Here is a 22,765-nt window from a genome sequence, read left to right as displayed (position 1 = left end):
TTGCCCCGTCATTGGCAAAGAAAACAAAACTGACCATCGTCAACGGGCCAATCACGAAATATGAAGATCAGTTAAATAAGATATTCAGGTTTTTTAAACCATTCATGACGGAGTTCCCCCAAAATTTATCAGATTTTCAGCGCAAATGCGACACTTTATTGCCAAGCTGATGAAATTTGAATTATTGCTCTGAAGAAATGCAAATTTAAATTGCATTTTTACATACTGCTTGTTAGGCCAGCATTGTTTATATAAAAACCGAGTCTACCACGCCCCCTTAAGATGCCATCATTTTTACAAGGCTTTAAAATGTAATGGTTATATCTACATCTTGCCGCTTAACTACAATTACATTTACAACCGTTAATCACCTAATGTCCAAACATAAATATTTTAACTGAATTTTGGTAGCCTGCTCATCTGTCACGTTTTTAAAACACGTTCCGGTCCAACCCACAAGTTATATCGAATGTAATAATCTTTAAAACAAATTTTTATTGATGTTTTTATGTTTATTGCGATAATGGTGTAATTTTGTTAAGAATTTACTTTAAACGAGATTTGTTTAGACTTAAGAGCTTGAGCTACGTAATCGGTTGTGTAAAAATAACCTACAGGTTTGCATACACACGGCATAAAACTTAATTTTATGTATCTTCAAACCGTAGAATGTTCAGGAAACATTAGCGTAGCCTTAAGAAATAGTTGACAGATGAAAGTATTTGCCTTTTCTCAACTGACAAGACCTTGATTTATATATCTGTTTCAATTCGTTCAACCAAAGAGCCCATCGAATTCAAGTTCATGGCCAAAAGCCACCAGCTTTTCTCTCTCGCTGCCGCCCAGCATTTCTCCACTCTTTCTCCACGTGACTCACCTGGCCAAAAGTGCCGGGCCAACAACAACAGTAACGAGTTTTCCTAACCAACTTCGTTGGTCGTTGACTTCGGCGGCGAATATGTGTCAAGGTCGTTTGCCGGCAGCGCTCTCTCTCTCTCTCCGTCTCCCTCTGTTTTCGTCTATCTCTTGTGTACGTGCTGAATGGCCAGGTTCACAAAAAAAGAGTTTACGCAATTTCACAATTTGCCGCAAACAACAATAAGGCTGGCGGAATCGGAATCGGAATCTCCCTGCGCGAGGAAGACGATCAATTAAAACTGCATTACATAACATCGAGTAATTCGAGTAAAAATGCAAGCATGGGGTTGAAAAAAAGCGATTTAGTCGGGTTGAAAGGAACGGAAGCTTGTGCGACCTTGATTTTGTATCTGGTTCTGCGATAGAGCAAAGCTCAAATGCAATTACACTTAGAACAAAGGATTTATACAGTAATCTATCTTATGCAATAAAAGAATGTTTTCAAAATCATTGGAATGAATTTTAGAATTTTATTAGATTTTTTTACCAACCATTCATAATAATCAGGCAGTTACTCACTTTTAAACCTTCAAAAATCAGTACGCTATGATGTAAGCTCAAGGTCATGCGTGCATAAGCATATTATTTAGAAGGATATTAAGTAATGTGATCAAAATATAAATATTAAATATTAACCATATTATTTAGAAGGATATTAAGTAATTGTGACAAGAATATAAATATTAAATGCAATAAACTTTGATTAAATTAGGAGAGATAATTATAATATTATAATTTTAATAATTCATATTATTTGGATGTATTTGTATACATTCTTTGGAACCTCAAATATTTAGTAATATGCATTATTGAATTATTTAAAATTTGGGGCAGTGTACAGGTAGCTCCTCCGACAGACTTAGACCACTTCTGACCCCACTTCCACGCCCACTTTGCGGCCAGCTTCTTCGGGCCAGCATCTTCGGGCCACTCGAGCAGAAGCCAACTTTTGGCATTAACCACAAAAGTTCAGATCTGCCGAGCTGCTAACAATTTGTAGCCCCCAACCTGGGTGTGAGTGTGTGTGTGTCGCCATGCTCTCCATATTGGCGTGAATGTGTGCTTGTGTGTGTGTGAGTGTGCAGGCCCCCAAAGCAAACAATGTTTAATGTAGTTTTTTTCTTAATACTTGAAGCGTCGGGCGGCCGAAGTCGCAGTTAGTCTCAGCACAGCCGCAACGGAGTGTGCACGCGCCTTCAGAGCTAGAGTTGAAAACTGAAAAGTTATAGCTAAAGTTATAGAAAAACTGAGCTACATTTGCTAACAACCGCCAAGAGCTTCGAGTACCCAACTAGTTTGCAGTGAATGCGAAATTTAATCTTTTTCAAATACGAATCAAAGTTGTGGCGGCGAACGGAAAAGCGAAAAGCACACAAACAAGTTGAAAATTGTCAATTCAAAATTGTTGTTCTGCGTTGAAAGTGATTGATAACGAAATCGAACGATAGCGAATATCTAGAAGTCCGATAAACTTGACAGTATCGAAAATATCGAGATAAGCTGTAAGAAGTAATCGTGAAGTCGAATTGAACATTTAACAATATCGAAATATCCGAAGAGAGAACTGAAATCGAAAAAACCCAAAAGTGACACTGATAACCTTCAAACTAAAAATACACCCAAAGTAGCCCGAGTGAAGACACCAGAAAACCGACGAAACAAAAACCCAAAAAAAAAACCAATTGAATTTCGATAACATCATCTCTCCCACTCACACTTTCGTTAGCCCGGTCAAAAATGGATGCGCCCAAGCAGGTAAATGACAAATTTATCCCACCAAAATAAAAAAAAAAATGTTACTATGCTTGTTTGTTATTTTCATTTGTTGTTGCAACTTTAACTTTAGCAAGCTAACTAGGCTAAGAGACAGAGGCAGATAAAGCCACAAAATGTGCGTGACAAGTTGGCGGTCTGTCTTTTGTGCCGCCAAAAAGTGCCACGCCCCTTGCCCCATTAAAGCTGGGCGGCACGCCGCAATGGCTCGAAAACGTGTTTACAATTTGTTTTCTCTGTATTTGTCTCCTTGTCTCATTTCGGTTTGTTGTTTTTTATGTTCCCCCGTTGTCCGAGTTTGCCAATTGCAAATTTTTCCAACCGCATCATTCATCATAATTTCGCGACATGCTATATATTTTATTTCTTTAAGCAGCGCATTGATCAATAGGCAAATTGCATATTTTTTTGCTGCTGATTTGTCGGGATTTTCTTTTGATATGGCTTAAAGAAATATTGATCTCACTCTAAGTGCAGTATTGCCAAATTGTTGAAGCGAGTTTGCAGCTTAACATTTTTCAGCGGTCTTAAAAAAATTACCAATTTTGTATGTGATTTTTTGTTTGGCAATACCTCAAACAAATCCAAAGAAAACATTTTTAAAAAGATAAGCTTTATATTATATTGTAAAATATTTCATTCTTCTTTACACTTTCTACAAATTTTTATATAAATTACACTTATTTTATATTTATTATATCTGTTTTTTGGAAAAGAATCTTTATATTATATTGTAAGATATTTCATTCTTCTTTACACTTTCTAAAAATTTGTATATAAATTACATTTATTTTATTTTTATTATATTTTATTTTTGAAGAGAATGTTTACATTATATTGTAAGATATTTCATTATTTTTTTACACTTTCTAAAAATTTGTATATAAATTACATTTATTATATATTTTTTTTGGATAAGAGTTAATTAAGTAAATTAATTTTCAAACGTGCATGTTTATACTTAACAGCACACTTAATTAAATCGAAATACCGATCTTAAGCCGCAGCTCCTTTATTCTGTTCTTGGTAAATCACTTTTTGGTATTACTTCTAAGTTAACCATTTTAAACTGTGCCCTGCCAAATTTTATTGCTCTTTGTTCGGCTTTAAACGTGGCTTTGAATTAAGTCACACAGATACAAACACTCATACACATTCATGTGAAACTGCAAATTGCATTCGGTTATTAAAATTGTTAAGAGAAGCAATTTTTCGGCGGCTTTCAATGCAAACTTTAATTGCATTCAATTTTGCCTCGATGGTGTTTGTGTTTGATAACCTTGTGCAGAATTCTCGAATAAAAACCAAGAAAACCAAAGTAAATGTTAAATGTTGGCCAATTTCTGCTCAGCCATGCAATTTCGTTTAGCTTCAGAGTTAATAACAAATTCTATTGAAAGCCAATGCGGAGGTTGTTGTTTTGTTCTGCGACGGGAAGCCATCGAAATCTCGGGGGACACGTGTCACGGGAGTAGAGCGATATACTCGACTCAATCAACTCGATCGCATTCCCAGACAGTTCGCCCTTCACTTTGTCGAATTTGCCACTTCAGATTTGACAATATCATATATATACTCGTATTCGTTAAACGACAAATGAGCAGCAGCACCCACGTTTAAATCCAGCCAAAAGAATGGGGAAGCAACCGAAGATCCAATTTGGTAGCACAGATGGCAGCAAAAAGTATCTTTATAATTTATTATTGTGTAAGAGATACACAAATAAACATTTTCGAGAGTCTCCTTTTTTGTGCCGGCCTGATCTTTAAATCGGATAATGACTGAAACCGAAGCGGATTTGGAATTCGCCATCCGAATGCGATTCGGTTCTGACAGTTTCACTTTCGAAAAATGAATTAAACCAGCTGCCAGCTGGAGATTATCTAATTTCGGGGGCATCTTCATCTACATACATATGTAGCTCAAAGAGGAAGGAAGTTGTTGAAATAAGATGGAATTTTATCTGATCTGTAGACATGAGAAATGTTAATGACAGATAACTGAGTTTGAAGTGCGAATAAGATAGAGTTGGCAAAATAAAATATAACTAATCCACTTTTTAAAAGATTTTGATTTTGTAAGCTAGTTTTTAGATATTTGACAAATTATTAAGAAAATGAAATAATTAATGAATAATTATTGAATTGTTCATACTATTATATACATAGATGTCTGAATTTAAGACAAGCTAATCATTTACTTATGACCAGTTGGAATTCTCGATCCAGTCATCGATGTTTCCAATCAGTTCCCATTGATAAGGTCTCCAGTGTCACCTGCCACACGCGAAGGCCGTTAATAGCCCACCTTCATTATCCCATGCAAATCGGCGGCACAAGGTGTCCGCCTAAAGAATGAAATCCGGCCAAGAATGTATTCCCAACGGGGATCGGTTGTTGGGGGTAGGAAGAGCGACAGATATGTATGTGCATATTTATCGGCGAGCGATTAAAAATGCTTCCACGTGCCATCGATGTGGATGAGTAGCTTTCCGCGTGGCTCCTTCATTAATGCGCGAAATGTGTTAACTAATTAATAAAAGAAATTAAGATTGGTGCTTTCAAGAAATGGCAAAAACAAAGCCGACAACTTTGAAATTAATTAGAAGTTCATTGTGTTCAGGCGAGATCATTCTGTTGCTGTTTCTGATTTTAATTTTTTTCGCCTTTTTATTATTATTATTTTTTTTTTTTTTGTAAAACCCAGACCAGCCAGCCAATTTGGCACCAAGCATGACTCAAAATTTGTCGGCGAGCTCCCCTTTGATCTCCCGGCTCCCAGCGATTTGGGGGATCAGCAAAGTGGCTTGCGACGATCGTGAGATGGTGTGACCTGACCCAGGCCTGGGATCAGATCCGGCCCGATTTATTAGCATTAGAATTTCCAATGAGTGCTCCCCATCGCATGCTCATCGCACCTCGTCGCTTGTGCAACCCCATGTGCCCCCCAGTCCACCACTAAATCTCTACCCGCGCGCCCAGAAATCCGGCAAAGTTCAGAGCATGCAATTCTCAGACTTGACTTCTTGGCAGTAAAATGAAAACAGTTTTCGTAAGACGTTTTGGCCATGTGAATGCTGCCGGCGAACAACAGGCAATTTGGTGAGGTGTAACGAAGGCGGCTACACTGCGAAAAAGAAAAGAAAAGAAAATCACTTACATAGAAAAAATTGTTAAAATATTAAAACCCAAGTTGCATAAAGAAAAAATATAATCGAATTTTTTTATTACGCAGTGTATTATATTTTCATTTTGGAACTAAGATAGATTCAAAATATTATATTAAAATGTCATTTAACATGCACTTTGTCAACTAAAAAATTTAAATCAAAATTCAAAAAACATAAACTAAGTTAAGAAGCATTTTTAATTTAAAAGCATTTCTTTAACAGACATTTGCATATGCACTTACAATTTCTCTCAGTGCAAAGCCGCAAAAAAGCGAAGATTAAATTTTTTGTTTTAGTTGGCCCGCACTTGAGGTTGAGTTATTACACGAGGTGGTGTCTCCATCTCACCTGCTCCCCCTGCCCCGCCACCAACTTGCCACCCCCCACCCACAGCTCACCCCAGTTTGTGTTGTTGTTGGGGGCCGTTGTTGTTGTTGTCTCTTTATGTGTGTCGCCGCCGTCACACTCACACGCACACACCACATGTGTGTGGTTGGCTGCCTGCCTCCCTCGCTCATTTGTTTGCTTGTCTGTTGTGAAACGAAATTGTGTCAAGGTCGAATTTGCATGAACACGCTAAGCGGCGATGGGCGCCTCTCAGGGGGCGGTGGGCGTGCGCGGGGAGGGTGAGCCGATCAGCTGTTCTGCGAGAGAGCTTCGCTAATATTGGATATTTGAATTTATATTTTTGGGCTTTAAGTGATCAGAAAGTAATAATGGGAAGAACTTGAAGTAGTCAAGTATTGATAGTCAAGATATTGATTTTAAAATTTGCATTATTTAATTATAAATTATAAATATAAATTAAATATAACTCTGAAAAATGCTCGTTTTAATAATATATTTTAGTGTAATATTTTTGTAAAGTTTATTCTTATTAAATGTTATATACTGTGCCTAAATTTTGTTTGCTAAAGAGGTGTCACTAGCTTTAAAGCTGTCAAAGTAAATAGAAAACTACAGTGAAAACAAGATAAATATTTACAATGGAATCTAAACAGGGGGTTAAGTATTCCCCATGCATACACCCCCCTTGAATTTGGACTCTGATCCACCGACTGAAGGGGCATTTCCCATGTCAACTTTAATGGCAGTTTTTTGTTGGTTTTTTCTCAGCCTTTATTTAACTTTTGTTTTATATTTAACTTGCCAGATGTGTGTGTAATTATGCAAGTGCACAAACCCCCTTTGGTGGTGCGTTAATTGAATGAGACAGGAAAGCTTCCATTATTTAGCTAATGCAACTTAAATGATCATAAAATGCCAGCGGTACAACCCATAAATTAAAATAATAAAATGTTTTTCCAAATTAATCATTAGGCAAGCAACGCAACAGAAGAGATCAAGATATGGTTTTATGATTGTACAAGTACTTTAGTAAACAATTTTAATACGAAAACACACATCTTCAATAAATCCTAGTCTACTATGCGAACATAATCAACAAATTTAGATTAAGATTGTTTTAATTGCATTTAGATGAGCTGGCAAATAACAAGAGGGCTGTCTTCGCAGTAAATTATGCAATTAAGATAAAAAACACTTATGCAATCTGTGGCTGTAGAAGAACTTCCTCCATTCAAAGTTGAATCGAGTGAAATCATTCTCTAATTGTCGGTTTACTGCATATGCAGTATATTCCATGCATTAATCCCATTCACGACTTCAATCCCCTCCAGATGCAGATGCATCATCATCGCTGTGATTGCTCTTCTGCCTTTCACACAACATTCTCGGGTGATGAACACAGCATAAAGAACAGCAATTCATAAAATGTCAAACAAATGATATTGTTGTGTTATTAATAACTTTGATTATGGCCATATTCTCGGCCCCTTCTAACTTTTTGGATGAATGATTGTCGACCACCCACGATGTCCACTGGACAAACATTGCTTTTTGGATTGTTTATAAATTACTTGATAAACATAAAAAATAGTTATCTGAGTCATGGGAATATTCTAAATGGGCTTTTGGGGATACGAGAATGTGTCATTAATCCAAAAGAAGAAACAGTAAATTAATTACACATATTTAGCTATTAGCGATAGAAAAATGCCATAAACTCCCAATACACAAATATTCCCACTTAATACCAACGACAACATAATCGACTATAAATTTGTCGTCGCCCGCACTCTAAATACCATTAAATTAGTCATAATTCAGACAAAAGATAAAGCCGAAAACAAAGCATTAAGATCGAGAAGGAAAAAAAAATGAAAAATAATTCGCCAAAAATGGCCAATTAATAGATCGCTATCAAATCGGTGAACGGTGGAACAGCTGCTGTATACCGGTGGCTAACAAAGTAATTTGGGCCAAGACTCCCAACACTTGGCAACAAGAAATGTCGAACGAGCCGAAGAAAATATGTTGGTTGCAAAATATGGGGAAAATACCCGGATATGGTATTAATTATTATGCGAAAATTATTGTAAAGCAGAATTAGTCTTTGGCTTCTGCAAGTCATTAGAAATATTAGAAAATATATTCAACAATCGAATTATTTGGTATCCCGTCGGTTTATGACCATTTCCCATGGCTTGCAGCCATTTATTTTACAATAAAATAGCTGGCAGATCTCGTAAATTAGCATACAACCAAAAACCAAGCTAATAGCATCGATAAATCGCTCAGCACCCGATATGCAAATGCAGCAAGCCAGGCAAACAAATTGTGCGATAACCCAAAGCTAATTGGAAATTCCTGCAGGCAATGGCAGCCAAAAAGTGAAGGCAACCAACTCAATGGTGCACAAAAAAAAAGTTAAAAAGTAATAATAAATATATTCAGAGGTATAAACAGACAACTGGTGCATGATTCAGATCCGGGAACGCAGCCGGATATATTTATCCATATATTGACATGCAAAGCTTAGAACCCTTCAACGATCGGCTGACGAAACGGCCCATGTAATGGCCATAAGACAAAGCCATTAATCTCCGCCCGCGATCGCGACTGTCTGCACATCTCGAGACCCGGCCAAGACATTGCCATGCCCACTGCCAACCGGTGTTGGGGCACCAGGCAACAGGCACCAGTTACTTGGCACTCGGCACTCCACGGTTCATTGGCGTCGGGTGACAAGCCCACCAACGTCATCGCTTGTGTGGACTCCACATGCTGCAGCTCGGTTCGGGTACGAGCCTCCAGTTAAGCAGCGAGGAATTCCCTTCTCCCATATGCAAAAAAGTCTTAACCCTTACATGTATTAACATTCTTAAAGCTAAATGTAATGCTAAAGTTATTCATACATGATTCACCAGGGGAAATCCGCGCATTGATTTTTACTAAACTAATTTTTACATTTTAATTAATTGATTACTAATTTATGCTTTTTGCATGGTGATGCTGTGCATAAAGGCAACTAATTTACTTTCTCTACTGACATTTAAATAAAGTTAAAAATTAATATAATGTAATAATTATAGATACTTTTCAAAAAGTGACTATTTTGGGATTTTTTGGATTTGTGTGTCTTTCAAATGACAAAACTCACATAAAATGGTAAATGAATTGGCCGACTTTTATACCCCAAGCTTTGGGTTAAAACAGTTACTGCCACTGCGACTGCATTTTGTGTTTGACCTTCAAAGTGGACACAGAAAATGCCCACAGCGCTACAATGATTTCGCTTAGCAACGGAAAACTTTCCAGCGGCTCAGAGATTTCGTAGCGAGTTCGTTGCCTAAGTCTTTTGTTTGAGCCCGAGTCTAGACGAATTTATGAGGCGTGACCGGCATGATGCTGCCGCCTTTACAATAGAGCCATCAGCCCTGATCCCGCACCCTTTCTCCGCCAAAAAAATATCCAAACTGCTATAGTTGATGGTCGAAACCAGACCCCGAATCAGCTAAAAATAACAAATGTGCCGCAATTACCAGCATAAAAAATAAGTTTGTGAACAAAAAATAGACTGGCCCACGCGACCGTCAAGCGGTTGAGAACGCCCCAAAGGAATAATTTGTGCCATAAGTTTATTAACGTGCATGTTGGTATGTGTGTGTGTTTTTGAGATGTGGGAAACACTCGAAATTACCAAAAATCTGCGGCTGTCGAAACAATAATAATAAAAGCTGAGTAGAACGGCAGAAACAACAGTAGAACACCAGGCAGGCACCCGGATTCATTATTTATGGCTCCCCATTTTTGTTGATTTGTTTTTTTTTTTTTTCATACATATATTTAATATTTATTGATTTCTCCGCTGGACAGCGTTGGGCAGACAAGACGCATTCATCACGTGCGTCATTTAACAGTTCAATTGTTGCTATTAAAAGTTGCTATTTTTAGAGCCTGACTGCCGCCTGGAATATTATTATTATAATCGGCGCCCAGGGCGAACAAACTAAATTTCCCCTTAATCCAAAAGCACTGCTTAGTGACTCACATTCTGGCAGCAGCAAGGCTTGCGAATTATCTAACCACATTTAGCTGTGGGCTTTCTCTTTCCCCTTGGACTTTTATCAACCGGTTGGGTCTTCTAATTGGCTGGCAGGCTGAAGCGGATATATAAACTGAAAGCATTTTGTACTTTCCAATTTATAACAAACAAAATTCCACATATTAAGTTCAAATCAAAAATCCGGTTCTGCTGCGGGTTCTGTTTTCAATGTTTGTTGTTCTTGACCCGTCGACCCGTCTCCGCCCTCTCGCCAAACAATTTGTTACAATTTATTTTTGGCCATTAGCCGCCAGTCGCCACTCGACCCCGCGGCAGCATGCGAATTTTGGCAAACTTTTTGCGCACTTCGCATTGTTCGCACTGACAGTAATTTATGATGTTAATTGGTAATTAATTAAGTGAGGCATATGATCGCATGACACAGTGCCACCCACTCGGACGATGATTAGTTGGGATTACGCGCGCAACTATCCCAAAGCCATCTCCTTTGGCCTCCACCCCATTGCGATGGGGGAACCATTCATTAATGGGGTCCGCTGGCATTGTTTGACTGCTTCTTTTTCTACGGCTTGTAAAACACGGCAGTTAGAGAAACGTTTTAACTAATTAATGATCTGCGAGAATTAACAACTAAGCGGGGCGTATCAAATGTCTTTACTTCTTCCTAGGATTCTGAAATCTAGGGATGGCCGATTGTGCAACTTAAGCTACTCAAGTAAATTATTACTATATAATAATTACAATTTATTCAAATAAATACATTTACTTAACATAAAACCTTTCATTTTAGCTCTTTTACCACGATCATTTTGCGTGTCACGCTTTCATCTCGAACATAAAAATCACGGCACGTGGCAAATAGAATACGCAAAACAAAAACATTAATGGCAAAACAACCAATTAGTTGCCAAATTAGTCGAATTCATTAAAAAATTAGTTAGCACTTCGAGATTATACTATGCTCAATCTTAGCCAATCGACAAATACACTATTTATAAAGAATTTATGCCCGGCTTAGGAAACGAGTTCACAATTTATCAGATCATTGACCCAGAGAACTACTGGGAATTCTGATCTGAATTTGGGTGTGGACCCTAAATCACGACGAGAGTCGAAAACCGTTAAAGATAAGTAAAGAAATGCCTGCAATCCAGTTCCACAAACATGTTCAGGTCCAATAAATAAATTTAATTTAAATTCCTCTTTAAAAGCAGCCATAAAATCCGAGGAGTTACCTCAATTATTTGCAGAAGATCAAGCTGGTTTCATCCCACAGCTTGAATGATCGATTTTTTCGGTTTGTTGTTTGGCTTTCACTAACTAATTGGTATTAGCATATTGAAATATTTTAAGATGCTGGGTTTTTTTCTCGTTTTAATGTTGTACGATCTACAAATCGTTTTCATTTTGCTTGCATTAGTTTATTGTGTGGTTGGGAAATGAAGAAGATTCACATTTAAAATGTGTAAAAGTGACAAAAGTGCGAAAGCGAAAGTTTACAAGTTAAGTTGAGAATGTAAGATTAATTGAATTTGCACTTGGAGAAGTCCATCTCAGGATGCTGTTGCTTAAATCTGCAAGAGTAAAGGTAATCTACTATTAGTACAGCCTTAGGATTGGTGTTCACTTGTACTTACTTCTCAAGTATGTCCTGCTTTTTGCGATCCTCGCTGGTGGGAAGACCCAACTCCTTCTGTCGCTGATCATACATCATCTTCTCAACCATGCTGCGAGTCTCCCCATCCAGATCAGAAAGCTTGGAAGACTCTGGATTGATCTTGCGCGTCGAGATCTCCGGATCGGTTGTGACCAGGCGGCTCCACCAGTTCATCTTATTGACCTTATCGAGAGTGATCATCACGGTTTTGCTGTCTTGCAAGACCCACACCGACTCCTCCGTCTTCACCTCGCCGCACAGTTCGCCATCGATGATAGGCGTTTGACCTTTGATGCCCACCTTCAGCGACTTCTTACCAATACTGATCACTAGATCACGTGCGCGTAGACTGAATGTTAAGTCAAACGGAATCTTGAGCTGTAAAAACAAAAGTATTGAAGTTTATTAGATTTGTTAAGCATGCGTCAACAATTTTTACTAGATAGTTTCAGTTCTTTTGGAAATCACAATGAGGAGCATCGAAAACAATGTAAGTCCATTAACAATGTTGCTTATGCTTTGCCTTTTGTAATGCAAAAGCAATGCCGTTAATGACAATCAAACTAGAGTAGAGTGGATTGGATTATTCAGGGGTTCTTCATGTAATCAAAATGAAGCTTGGAGTGGCAGCTCTTGTGATTAATGATTCGATTTGTGTGTACAACTACGGAGATTCTTTAGCCAGACTTTGCTTTGGTCATTGCACAACCTTGGTGGCTAATAACGATCTCTATAAATAACCAACTGCAGGGGCACGTCTGTGCATCCAACAATCCAACGATCATATCACAGCTGCCCGATCTGCCCTTCACCAGATCAACGGATCGAGGCTTCCTTTGTTCAAGGACTCAATTGTAGAACGGGAATTTAGTTCAGCTGCCAGTTCAAGGACGTACAGCGGTTCTTCAGGTCCGGTTAAGGGAGTTAGCATCGATTCCGATTCCCCAGCCCCGCAACGAGGAGCTCTCAAGAATGTCGCTCAACAGGTTGCAGTGGATACACGCGAAATAATCTGGCACGTTTTTACAATCGATGCTATCAGAGATTGAATTGCAGTTTACAGACATCTCATTAAATTAATAATATGCGATTTAATAGTAATATCAATCAACAGGAGTGTCGTAGTATTATCACTTGTAAATAGTGCTTTCATAATGATCCCCCATTTCTTTCTGTGTAAAGAAGTAAAGCAACCTGCGGATGGATTTATGCGGCTGCCTGGCCAAGTTCACAGCAATTACACTGGCGTCTAGAATTATGTGCCACGGCTGGCCATTAATTATAAATCGCACGGATACATGCATACATTAACACCTTTCCCATTAGCTCGCAGCATAATTAAAGCCCCAAGTTATTAGACAACTGACTGTGCAATCAATTAGCGAATCGCATGTGGCAGAAACAATGAGGGGTAAGGTAAACCTTTAATTTAAATCTCACGACGCCGCGTCGCATCCAACTGAACCAAGGACGCTTTCGTTCAGCTCATGATAGTCCATAAACTATCCAGTGGGGGGTTTTCGTGTGGGCAGTCAGCCAAGGTAGTAGCACCTCGTCGAGTTCTTCTTCGCGCAGCACGCGGCTCATGTCATCGGAAGCTCACTGATCGCAGCCCATGTGGGTGGCAACTTCATCACCAGCGATCGCCGTTGATAAAATGTGTCAAAAGCTGAAACTGAAGCGGATGCCAATTGGAAACATTTCGAATCGTACACGGATGTAAGGCAGCAACAGAAATAGCCTCGCGGAGTCAGAATAAGAAAAAATACCTGGAGACGTGGGCAACGCGCCAAGCTAAATGCTCGACAACAGAAAAACTCAATTGGTCATGTTGGCCAATCATTGCAGTCACTTAGTTGAGAAATATGAAAAGAATTCGTTTAAGCCTCAGACTTTAGATACGAAAATAATATGTGAACCATATCTTGCGCTAAATGCTTGGCAACAGAAAATGTCAATTAAAAATGTTAGCAAATCTTTTCAATAATTTATGGGAAGAAATATTAATTAAAACCTTAAAAAAGAACGTGCATGTTTATCTTAACCCTAAAATGAAAGGCTATCAAGGGACTCGCAATCTAATGGCCAAATGGGAATGTTTGACTTTGTTTTTGAATCTGGAATTTATGTAAAACTTATTAGGTAAATGTAAGCTTTCTCAAGCAACTTAAAGAACACTATGCTCGAAACTAGGAAATTTACACAAATCATAAGTCAAGTCTGCAGACCCGCTGACACCTACGGCCATTAAATCAGCTGAACAGGTGGGATACCCATGCAAATGCCGCGGCTCGAGGAAAAACAATAGACCCTGGGTAAAATGTGAGGTATGAAAATGAAGCTGTGCCACCAAAAAGGTAAACACAAAGCTGAAGAGTCACCGCCAGTCAAAGTCAGAGTTCGCTTTTGAGTTCAGATACGAGCATAAAAAAAAAAGTTGTCGTCGTGAATGAATTAATGAATAATAACGAAAAATTGATGACTGCGACGACGGCTCAAATAAGATGGGAAAAAAATAAGCAAGAAAAAAGCACGAGACTTGGCACACTTATCCAAGTGAGAGCGGATTCGCAGACTGATCGTCTGACAGTGGGCGATTTTATGCAAATCGATCGGGTCCCAGCTAATTTTAATGCTCATACTGGCCAGGCTGCACGTTAAACCTCCAACTAACCAGTTGATCGATCAATCAAATGCCCAACGATTTGAACCAATTCGCAGCGCTTCTATCTATCTATCTGTAAAGTGAAAGACATCTTTGTCGACTGCCGTTTGGAACTGTTATTCGTATTTGTTGCTAGCTCATTTGCTAGCTGCTGCCTCTGATTAATTCTATAAAACTTGAACAGCATTTCATTTTCTTTAAATATCTAGCCGCAAATAATTTATGCTAAAAGATGCGATCCGGTGCCAGGCACCACCAAAAAAATGAAATAGGAAAAAAGAATGGTCGCAACAACAATAAGAGTAGCGATCGAACAACAAACCGTCCATTTAAACAAAATAAAAATTGGAAGGAAAAAAAACTGGCTTTGCTGATGGAGTCGAGTGTTTAGAAGTGTGTATCTGCGGAGTGTTTTGTATTCGATAATGTTATCACACAAAACAGCTGAGTCGTCCAAGCTCGGTACAGTGATTGCTGGATTCCTTGAAATCAGAAAAAATAATATTTATTTGAAGTTCATGCATAAAATGCACCAGAAAGGTTCCAAGTACTTGATTCTTTAAATAAACACTAGTCAATATGGTATTCTAAAGTAGTAATTAAATAGAAACACAATTCTGTAATTAACCATTTCTAAATAAACCTCTATCGAATTGTTTATCTTTACGAGTGCCCACTGCCAGCTCATTAAAAGCGGCTTAAACTTGACTTATTTGTGGCCAGAAGTGGAGTGGACGGACCCCTAAACATCTCAACACAGAGTCAGATGGAATCAAAGTCGAGCGTGGCAAATTTTTTTTATTCCTTTCCATTTAGAATTGTTTTGCGTTTAATTCTGAAACTAGTTCCTATTGGGAACGTCGCTCCACTCCACTCTACTCCACTCGAATCCAATCCAATACACTGTACTACGACCCAATCCTCACCAGCCACCAAATAGCTCGGCGTACAATGAGCTCTCGAGTGGCTACAATAGAATCCGTATTGACATTTGCATGGTAAATGAGATTTTAGAGATCGATCTGGTAGCCATTTGTTTGCGCTATAAGCGGATTACAAAGCAAATGATACTGCAAACTCTATCCGGTTAACCTAGTCAATTTTGGGGGTATCCCATATAATTAACTCTATAAGGTTTCCACAATATGCTGAGAAACGAGATCTTGTGTCAACTTGAATGGTTTCCAATTTGTGAGAAACTAGATCTTTTTTATACAGTCAAAGCTATTACTGCCATTCTGAATGGTTTCGCGTAAATTAAAATCTCAAAAAACGTAAAGAAGCTTCGAGAACAATAGTATAATGGAAATGAATGTTGTAGCAGACATTCGATATCTTCGAAAATGTAAGCATAGTTTTTAAAAGTAGCTAAGTTAAGTTTGCTCTCCTTTGCTCATCATACAAGTTTATTAATGTATCGAATAAATGTAAAAGTTGTTAGCATATCTGTCGAATTGTAAAATATTTCAGTTTATTTATCTAAATAAATTTACTCAGATCCACAAAACTTCTGGGAATCCTGTCAATCGAAGATGTAGATTGAATGATTACTTAAACTTTCAAATAACTCAAGAGAAAAGTTATTTCTAAAACTATTTGACCTGATCTCGATGATAAATTCCCAACCAGGAAACCGAGATCTTAAAGGCGCTTAATTTACTGAAAGGCTTTGTCAGGTTGGATTCTTTGTTAGCGTTTTGTTTGGGCTTCCAATCCACAATTGGCGAACCACACCAAAGTTGACTAAAGCGTGATTTATAGGAGAAACCCATTAAGAGGTTTATAAACTAAGCATGTGTGAAATGGACAAATAAATTATCCGTTTTCATTTTTATATAACCGCAATTAGGCGTAAAGTTGGCAATCAAAATTGTAGTGTATTTAGAACTCTTTTGTGATGAGGTATCAGTAAAATATTTATTAAGTATTTCCGCTTCCTTTTCGAGTGAGTCAAAACCGTCAAGAATTTCGCATGGAATTTAGCATTAACCTAAGATTCTATTTATTAAATATAGCCCCCGAAGGCAGAATAGCCAAACGTTTTCTATACGAAAATTAAGCTTTAATAGCCGCAATCAGAGAAATACTGGCCTCAGGGCCCCACACAAATAAGCGTGGCAAACGTCAACGGATCTATCCAGATAGCTTGAAGGGATTTCCCCGTTTACCACGATATTTGTTTTTTGCTTTATTCCCAATTGTTGTCACCCAAAATGGAACAGAAATCGCTGGGCACGTTAGTTCCATCCGTTTGTCATCGGCGTCACTGGAAACTATTTTGCATTTTTAATTGTATGCATGAAAAAAAGATCGTTTGTTTGTTTGTCTTCGGTTTTTATATGGCGTTTCGCGATGAGACGATGAGGTGAATGGTGTTGGTTTGGTCTCCCATTCTATTGGGGGAATGTCTCGGATCGTTTCGGATCGGATCGGATTCGGTCTGCGTTCTATAGCAAGTGTTTGGCTCCCATTCGCCGTCATCCCATCTCTTTGAGTGGCGACGTCCCTCAATCTTTTTGCCTTTTCAAGTGATCTCAAAACACCGCCTGATTTTCTGCCTCGATTTATACTTTTCGTTGCTAATGCGATTCGCGTTCGCCGGCGAGTCCATTGCCACTGCTCTGGTAACTGGCCGTGTCAGGTAATCTTTGTCAACTCTCCGCTGATTAAATCGACCGGACTCGAGCGGGCAGCACTTCACCCATACCACCGAGTATGGGCCATACGAAAAAAGTTGGCACTGGCGGCAGGCCACTCACTTGTCTCACTTAAAAGGTGATAACAAGATGCTCGACAGCAACAGCAAACGACGAGGCAACAAAAGTTATTGCCGAAAAAAAGAATTATAAACATTTGTTGCCTTTTGCTACCGAGAATAACAGATGGATTTAAGCCAAAGCAAACAAATTTGTAATAGAAATGTTGGGTTTCTCTCGGAATCTATTGTTTATTCAACCAATTCCCACAGATCGTTAGAAGTATAATGTTATAATAATATGAGATCAGTGTTAGATTAGGAAAACAACTATGCCAATTCGATAACAATTCTTGGGGATTTTTGGCAATTTGTTTAACCAATTCCGCCAAGAGAAACGCAAACAATTTGAATGTATTCATTCAAATTCATTAATGGAAAACCAAAAAACGTATTTCTTGATGACTCACGTTATTATTTTTATTGCGTCAACAGTCTGCAGACATCGGAATATTCTCAAAACCAAAACTGAAAAGTATGTTTACCAAAATGCAAATTTTGAACCATTGTAAAAAAAAAAGAAAACCTGATTAGGAATTGACAGAAAACTTGTGCATCCCCACCTAAATATCATGTTTCGAATTTCTCATTAATTAATTCATTTTTTCAATTTTTGATCGCGTTGATATAAAGCTTTTGTTGGCATCACTGACGTTAAATGCTTTCTTAGAATTTGAAATTAACCAAAAATAGACTTGCTTAGTCTTCTTTAGGACATTTAAATAATGGCCATATTATTTATAAGACCATAAACCGTTGATTTAATAATGGAACATGTATTAATCAAACATTAATGGGCCCTGGGAACGATGCTACAGCAAATGGGCGGAGCTGCCGCCTGTAAGCTGGTCAAGGTTTGCCCCTAATTAAGTTAACATTAAACTAGAATTAGGGTTTTCCCGCAATCAAACTTCAATTTCTGGGCCATCGAAACGGATCTAGAAAACGCCCACACGCCAAAAGCGATCAAGGGCCCTTCACTGAAGATCTTTGAGAGTCTCAAAAAAAACCAGCACAAAAAACCGAATTGCAGCTTAATGAGCAAAAGGGCGGGCGGCTATAAAAAGAACAGCCGAAAGAAAGTTTGGCAAATCACTTGATGAGGTGGTCAAGTCCAAACATCAAAGCCGGCAACAGACCCATCAAACATCATTGAAACAAAAGAATGGACTGAAGAAGTGGCCAATCGTTAAGAGCTAAATGTGTGTACAGTGGGAGCTATTTTTAGATGAAAAGATTTTTTGATATTCCCATTATAGAAAAAATAAAGAACTGTGAACTGAGATCCGCATTTGTATAACTTAGCTTTAAAATCTTATTATTATAATTGGAAATCTATGAAATGATATTATTTCAAAATGTCCTGCAATTGCCTTCATTTACGAGTGACTACTGTGGCAGTGGCAACAAACGAGAACTGCCGAAATATTATGACATGCAAAATCCGTCAAGAAAGCCAGCAACAACAAACACTTACACTCGAAAAGGTTTGCGCATCGCGCATTCGACGCCGACAGAGGCAGCGACAGCAACGCCGCGCCTCTGCCCAGGTGGGCAGAACTCAGGTGAGCAGAGATCTTACCTGTGAGCCCGACTTAGCCGCTAAGCTCGCTTCAGTTCGATTCTTGAGGCCGTTTAGATCGGTTCTGTTTGGCGACACGCGCACTGAAAAATTCTTCGCTTTGAGAAGAAGACGTGAGAAGAAGGAGAATAGCGCCACTGAAGTACGAGAAGAATTGCGAAGAGAATCGAATCGGTTAATCCACAAACAGCAGCCTAATCAGCTGAGTGTTTCGCGAGCCGTAATTTAAATAAATTATATACATCATAAAACCCTAATTAAAGAGACTGACAACCGGAGCGAGACTCTGCTTAAAAATACTCCAGATTGTGATACTAATTAGCTTAAATTGTGTGTGTGATAAATTTGTGTAATAATCAAACAAATCCCGAGAACAAAACAAACACAAAATTGTGAATTAACAAATGTAAGTAAAGTAACAACGCAAGACGACACATTAAGTAAACCGAAAATAACGCTCTGTGAAAAAAAAACGAATCGAAAACTGGCCAATCAAGTTGAATCAATACAGAGTGATAAGACTTCCGCATGCCTAAATAATATTTACAATAAATAAAACGCAAGAAGCAGCACGAACAAATTTATTAACTTCTGTGCTGTGTAAGGCAAACGCACAAAACACACAAAAGTGTCGAATCGAGCGCAAAGGCAAACAAAAGACTGAAGGCACAAACTTGAAATGCAACTTTTTTACTTTAGCCACTGTTAATAGAATTCTCATATATATTTATTGGGCGGACAATTGATTGCCACAATTACGTCAAAAGCAAACAATCGGCGAAGTCTTTTAAAGAGAAAGGCCCCAGATTTAAAAGCTTGCCCACAAAAAATAAACTGTCGACTAGCCGAATTAATATTAAATACAAATCAGGCTTTTGGCCAACCAAGACCGGAGACCATAAATATCAAACAAGTTGGCAACCAGCCAATGCAAAACAAAGACAAGCCGAAAGACAACTCGAAAGTTCAGGTTTTGGATATTGGATTTTGATTTCTTCTGACGCTAGCACCACCAAATCGCAGGAACAGGGGAACAGAGAACTGGGGAAGACCACGATCTGCAGTTTGAAACATTAGAAAATTCCTTAACTTTACAAAAATATTATCTAATCGTACACCCATTTGATGCCATGCTTATGAAATATTCTCTTTCTACGTAAAATAATGTCTAACCAACTTCTTTTCGATCCCCAACAGATGCAGGACTATTGGCACATTCCCCGCGCCTCGCTGGCATCCTCCTCGAGCTCGGCCATTAGTTCGGCCAGCTCCTCCAAGTCCTCGAACAAATCGCACTCGAATCCGCCTACCCTAAACCAGCGCAGTTCGCCCAGTAACAGTAGCAGCATTAACAATAACAATAATACAAGTGCTGCAGTAACTGCGGCAGCAGCGGCGGCTGTTCTGGCGGCAGCCAAGAGGGGATCGAGGAGCTCCCAGGGCTCCAGCGACAGTAACAACAGCACGCGGGTGAGTAAGCCGAGCCCACGCAGGCTCCGGTTGTGGAGAACCAAACCGTATCGAACTGCCGTGACTCAACAAACATTCTCCTCTTTTTCCATTCGAATTATACAGAGCGCTGCTTCCGGCTCACTGCTGTTGACGGCAGCGAATCTGGAACGCTTTGCGGAGATCCACAAGAAGCAGGAGCGCCACAACAAGATGCTGATGCCCAGCAATCCCTCCTCGTCAAACTATAATGCCAACCTGGCCCTCGGCAGCGGCAAGGATGCGGTTATCGCCATCGAGGCTCAGCAGCCGGCCGACGTCGATCCCAATTTGCAGTATGTGAAAACCAAAGACCTGGATACCGTATCCATCGCTAGCTCCATGCACTTCACGATGGTCAATGGAGAGGGTGGTCCGCCAAAGAAACCGAAGCGTGGTCTATGCGATCGGGGACGCCAGGTCACCGTGTTGATAGTCAGCATGAGTACCATCTTCATGCTGCTCATCATGGGCATGGTCTATGCGCTGGAGAGTAAGTTTTTCCTTATATCCCCTGTGTCAGCTAAATTCTAATAACTATTCTTATTCTAGTGCGCGCCCGTGACATGCCCAAGAGCTAGGATTTAATACCCCTGCCTAGCCAATTAGCATATTATTTATTGTATTGTCTTTGTCCCCCATTATTATTAATTTTATTATTGTTATCGTGTCGTCTTGGCGCTAGTTGTATAAGATATTTATTTAAAGATTGTTTGGATGGAGTGTCGAGTCAGTCGAAGCTGGGAAAATTCATTAGTATTAAGCGCGCTATGCTATGGAGACAGAGAAACATACAAGAAACTAGATCTGGAGCGGATCGGACAAACGCCGTCTGGTATCGGATATTGCTGTACTTTCTGGTTAGCAAATAAGTTATTTATCCCTGTGATATGTTTAATAAAGCGATTGTATAATTGTACACGAAGGGTTGGTGAATCACACCTGTCGTGGGTTCAATGACTTGGGCTTTCAGCTATGACCGCTGCCTAGCAACCAGCGGCTAAAGTAGTCGGGCAAGAAAACACCAATTAAGTGTTTAATCAAAGATTTTAACTTATCGACAACTAATGTAATTGTACCAGTAAATTAATAAATGTTTGGCGGTACTCAAAAACCAGCAGCACAATTATGGACATCATTGAAAGATTGAACTTCTAAAACTGCCAGCTACTGTATAACTATGACAACACCTCACTGGGCCAACATGGTAGAAAAACAGGGTTAGGTACCACACGTGCCCGGACTTACCTCCACCTCCTCCAGAGTTTGGGTCCAGGTGTACTTGTCCAAGGTGCAGCCATTGCCTGCATTCGGCATCAGCTTACCCAGCTCACTCTTATCGGATTCATCGTCCACTTTCTCGATGGGCTTGGAGATGCCATCGCGGTTCGAGGCAGATGGCTCTCCACCAGCGCTATCCAGCAGCTGCTGGCGTTTTCTGTAGAGGATTTAGACTTTATAAGATTTGCGAATGCTAATGATACAACATATTTAGGAGAAAAATTGAACTCTGTTTCAAACTTATTCTTTGAAAAGGAATGCTAATTTAACTTTTTGCAGCAATTTCACAGCTTTCGCTGAGTCACCTGGGTATTTTAGTAAATGATCTCTTAACGCTCGCACATACTTGTTCTCCTCCTCCTTGATAATGGCCGCTGCCTCTTCGTCGGTGATATCACAAATTTTGTTATTGTCGATCTCCTTCTGGCGGGCCTTCCTTTCGGCTACCTCCTTCTCCGCCTTCAGGCGCTGGGAGGCTTCGCGAGCCTTTATCTTTTCGTTGTTTTCAGTTATGGCCACCTTGGACTCCTTGTTGAAGACATCCAGCAGCAGCTTCTCCCACTCCGACTGCTTGGCTCCCGTGAAGAAGTCGGTCTTGCGGCGCAGAAAACTGGCCAAAGTGCCAAGGAGCTGTGATATTAAACACAAACAACATGATTACACAAAATTGAAACAAAGAAGTGGCGCTCTTTGTTATTGTTTTACCTCGGGCACGCCACCGTGATGCTTTTCGGCCACGGCCAGCAGTATGTTGTCAAACTTTCCCTCCTCAGCAGCCATGGTTTGGAGTATTTGTACTGGTTTCAAATAAAATTTCGTTTGTTTCTGGACGCTTCGATTCGATTGGATCTTTTTATATGAAGTTTAGCTGCCGACCCGGCACATGTAGAAATAATGTGACCTGTCGTTGAACGTCAGAAATTACCCACATACCAGAGCAAATATACCGAGTCGACATACAGCGCTCAGCTTTTGAAAGTCAGCAGAGTTGCTTGTAACGGTACTTAAGTTATGTGTATTGCAGCTTTTGACTGCTTAGATTTTATTAATATTATTATTTTAGTACCAC

At 39.3% G+C, this 22,765-nt stretch overlaps 2 protein-coding genes across 3 annotated transcripts; one reads left to right on the top strand and one right to left on the bottom strand.

The window, feature by feature from the left end:
* The first annotated feature begins 2,093 nt into the window (after nt 1-2,093).
* LOC117140473 (cell wall protein RBR3) lies at nt 2,094-21,340 on the top strand. Of its 2 annotated transcripts, none has more exons than XM_033303422.1 (4): nt 2,094-2,673; nt 20,125-20,397; nt 20,503-20,908; nt 20,968-21,340. In XM_033303422.1, exons 1-4 carry the CDS (start codon nt 2,656-2,658, stop codon nt 20,994-20,996), a joined length of 726 nt encoding a protein of 241 aa, XP_033159313.1. In that variant the 5' UTR covers nt 2,094-2,655; the 3' UTR covers nt 20,997-21,340. The 2 variants fall into 2 exon arrangements, with proteins under 2 accessions (XP_033159313.1, XP_033159314.1); XM_033303423.1 differs by lacking the exon at nt 2,094-2,673 and adding an exon at nt 18,967-19,333.
* Nucleotides 11,667-22,596, bottom strand: LOC117140472 (nuclear migration protein nudC). Its single transcript, XM_033303421.1, has 5 exons — nt 22,402-22,596; nt 22,043-22,326; nt 21,664-21,853; nt 11,906-12,303; nt 11,667-11,842 (listed from the first exon to the last, which is right to left on the bottom strand). Exons 1-5 carry the CDS (start codon nt 22,474-22,476, stop codon nt 11,791-11,793), a joined length of 999 nt encoding a protein of 332 aa, XP_033159312.1. The 5' UTR covers nt 22,477-22,596; the 3' UTR covers nt 11,667-11,790.
* Nucleotides 22,597-22,765: the final 169 nt, after the last annotated feature.

Source organism: Drosophila mauritiana, chromosome 3L, assembly GCF_004382145.1.
Source record: "Drosophila mauritiana strain mau12 chromosome 3L, ASM438214v1, whole genome shotgun sequence".
In the NCBI taxonomy this organism is placed as follows: domain Eukaryota; kingdom Metazoa; phylum Arthropoda; class Insecta; order Diptera; family Drosophilidae; genus Drosophila; species Drosophila mauritiana.
Note: the sequence above shows the minus strand (reverse complement) of the source record. Positions and strands in the feature narration are given on the sequence as shown.

Excerpts from the sequence above, each read along its gene's own strand:
- LOC117140473 (XM_033303422.1), top strand. Across the intron at positions 20,398-20,502 it reads ACAGTAACAACAGCACGCGG|AGCGCTGCTTCCGGCTCACT; the intron begins GTGAGTAAGCCG and ends CGAATTATACAG. Across the intron at positions 20,909-20,967 it reads CATGGTCTATGCGCTGGAGA|TGCGCGCCCGTGACATGCCC; the intron begins GTAAGTTTTTCC and ends TTCTTATTCTAG.
- LOC117140472 (XM_033303421.1), bottom strand. The coding sequence starts at position 22,476 with ATGGCTGCTGAGGAGGGAAAGTTTGACAACATACTGCTGGCCGTGGCC. Across the intron at positions 21,854-22,042 it reads ATCAAGGAGGAGGAGAACAA|AAAACGCCAGCAGCTGCTGG; the intron begins GTATGTGCGAGC and ends AATCCTCTACAG. Across the intron at positions 12,304-21,663 it reads AAACTCTGGAGGAGGTGGAG|CTCAAGATTCCGTTTGACTT; the intron begins GTAAGTCCGGGC and ends TTGTTTTTACAG.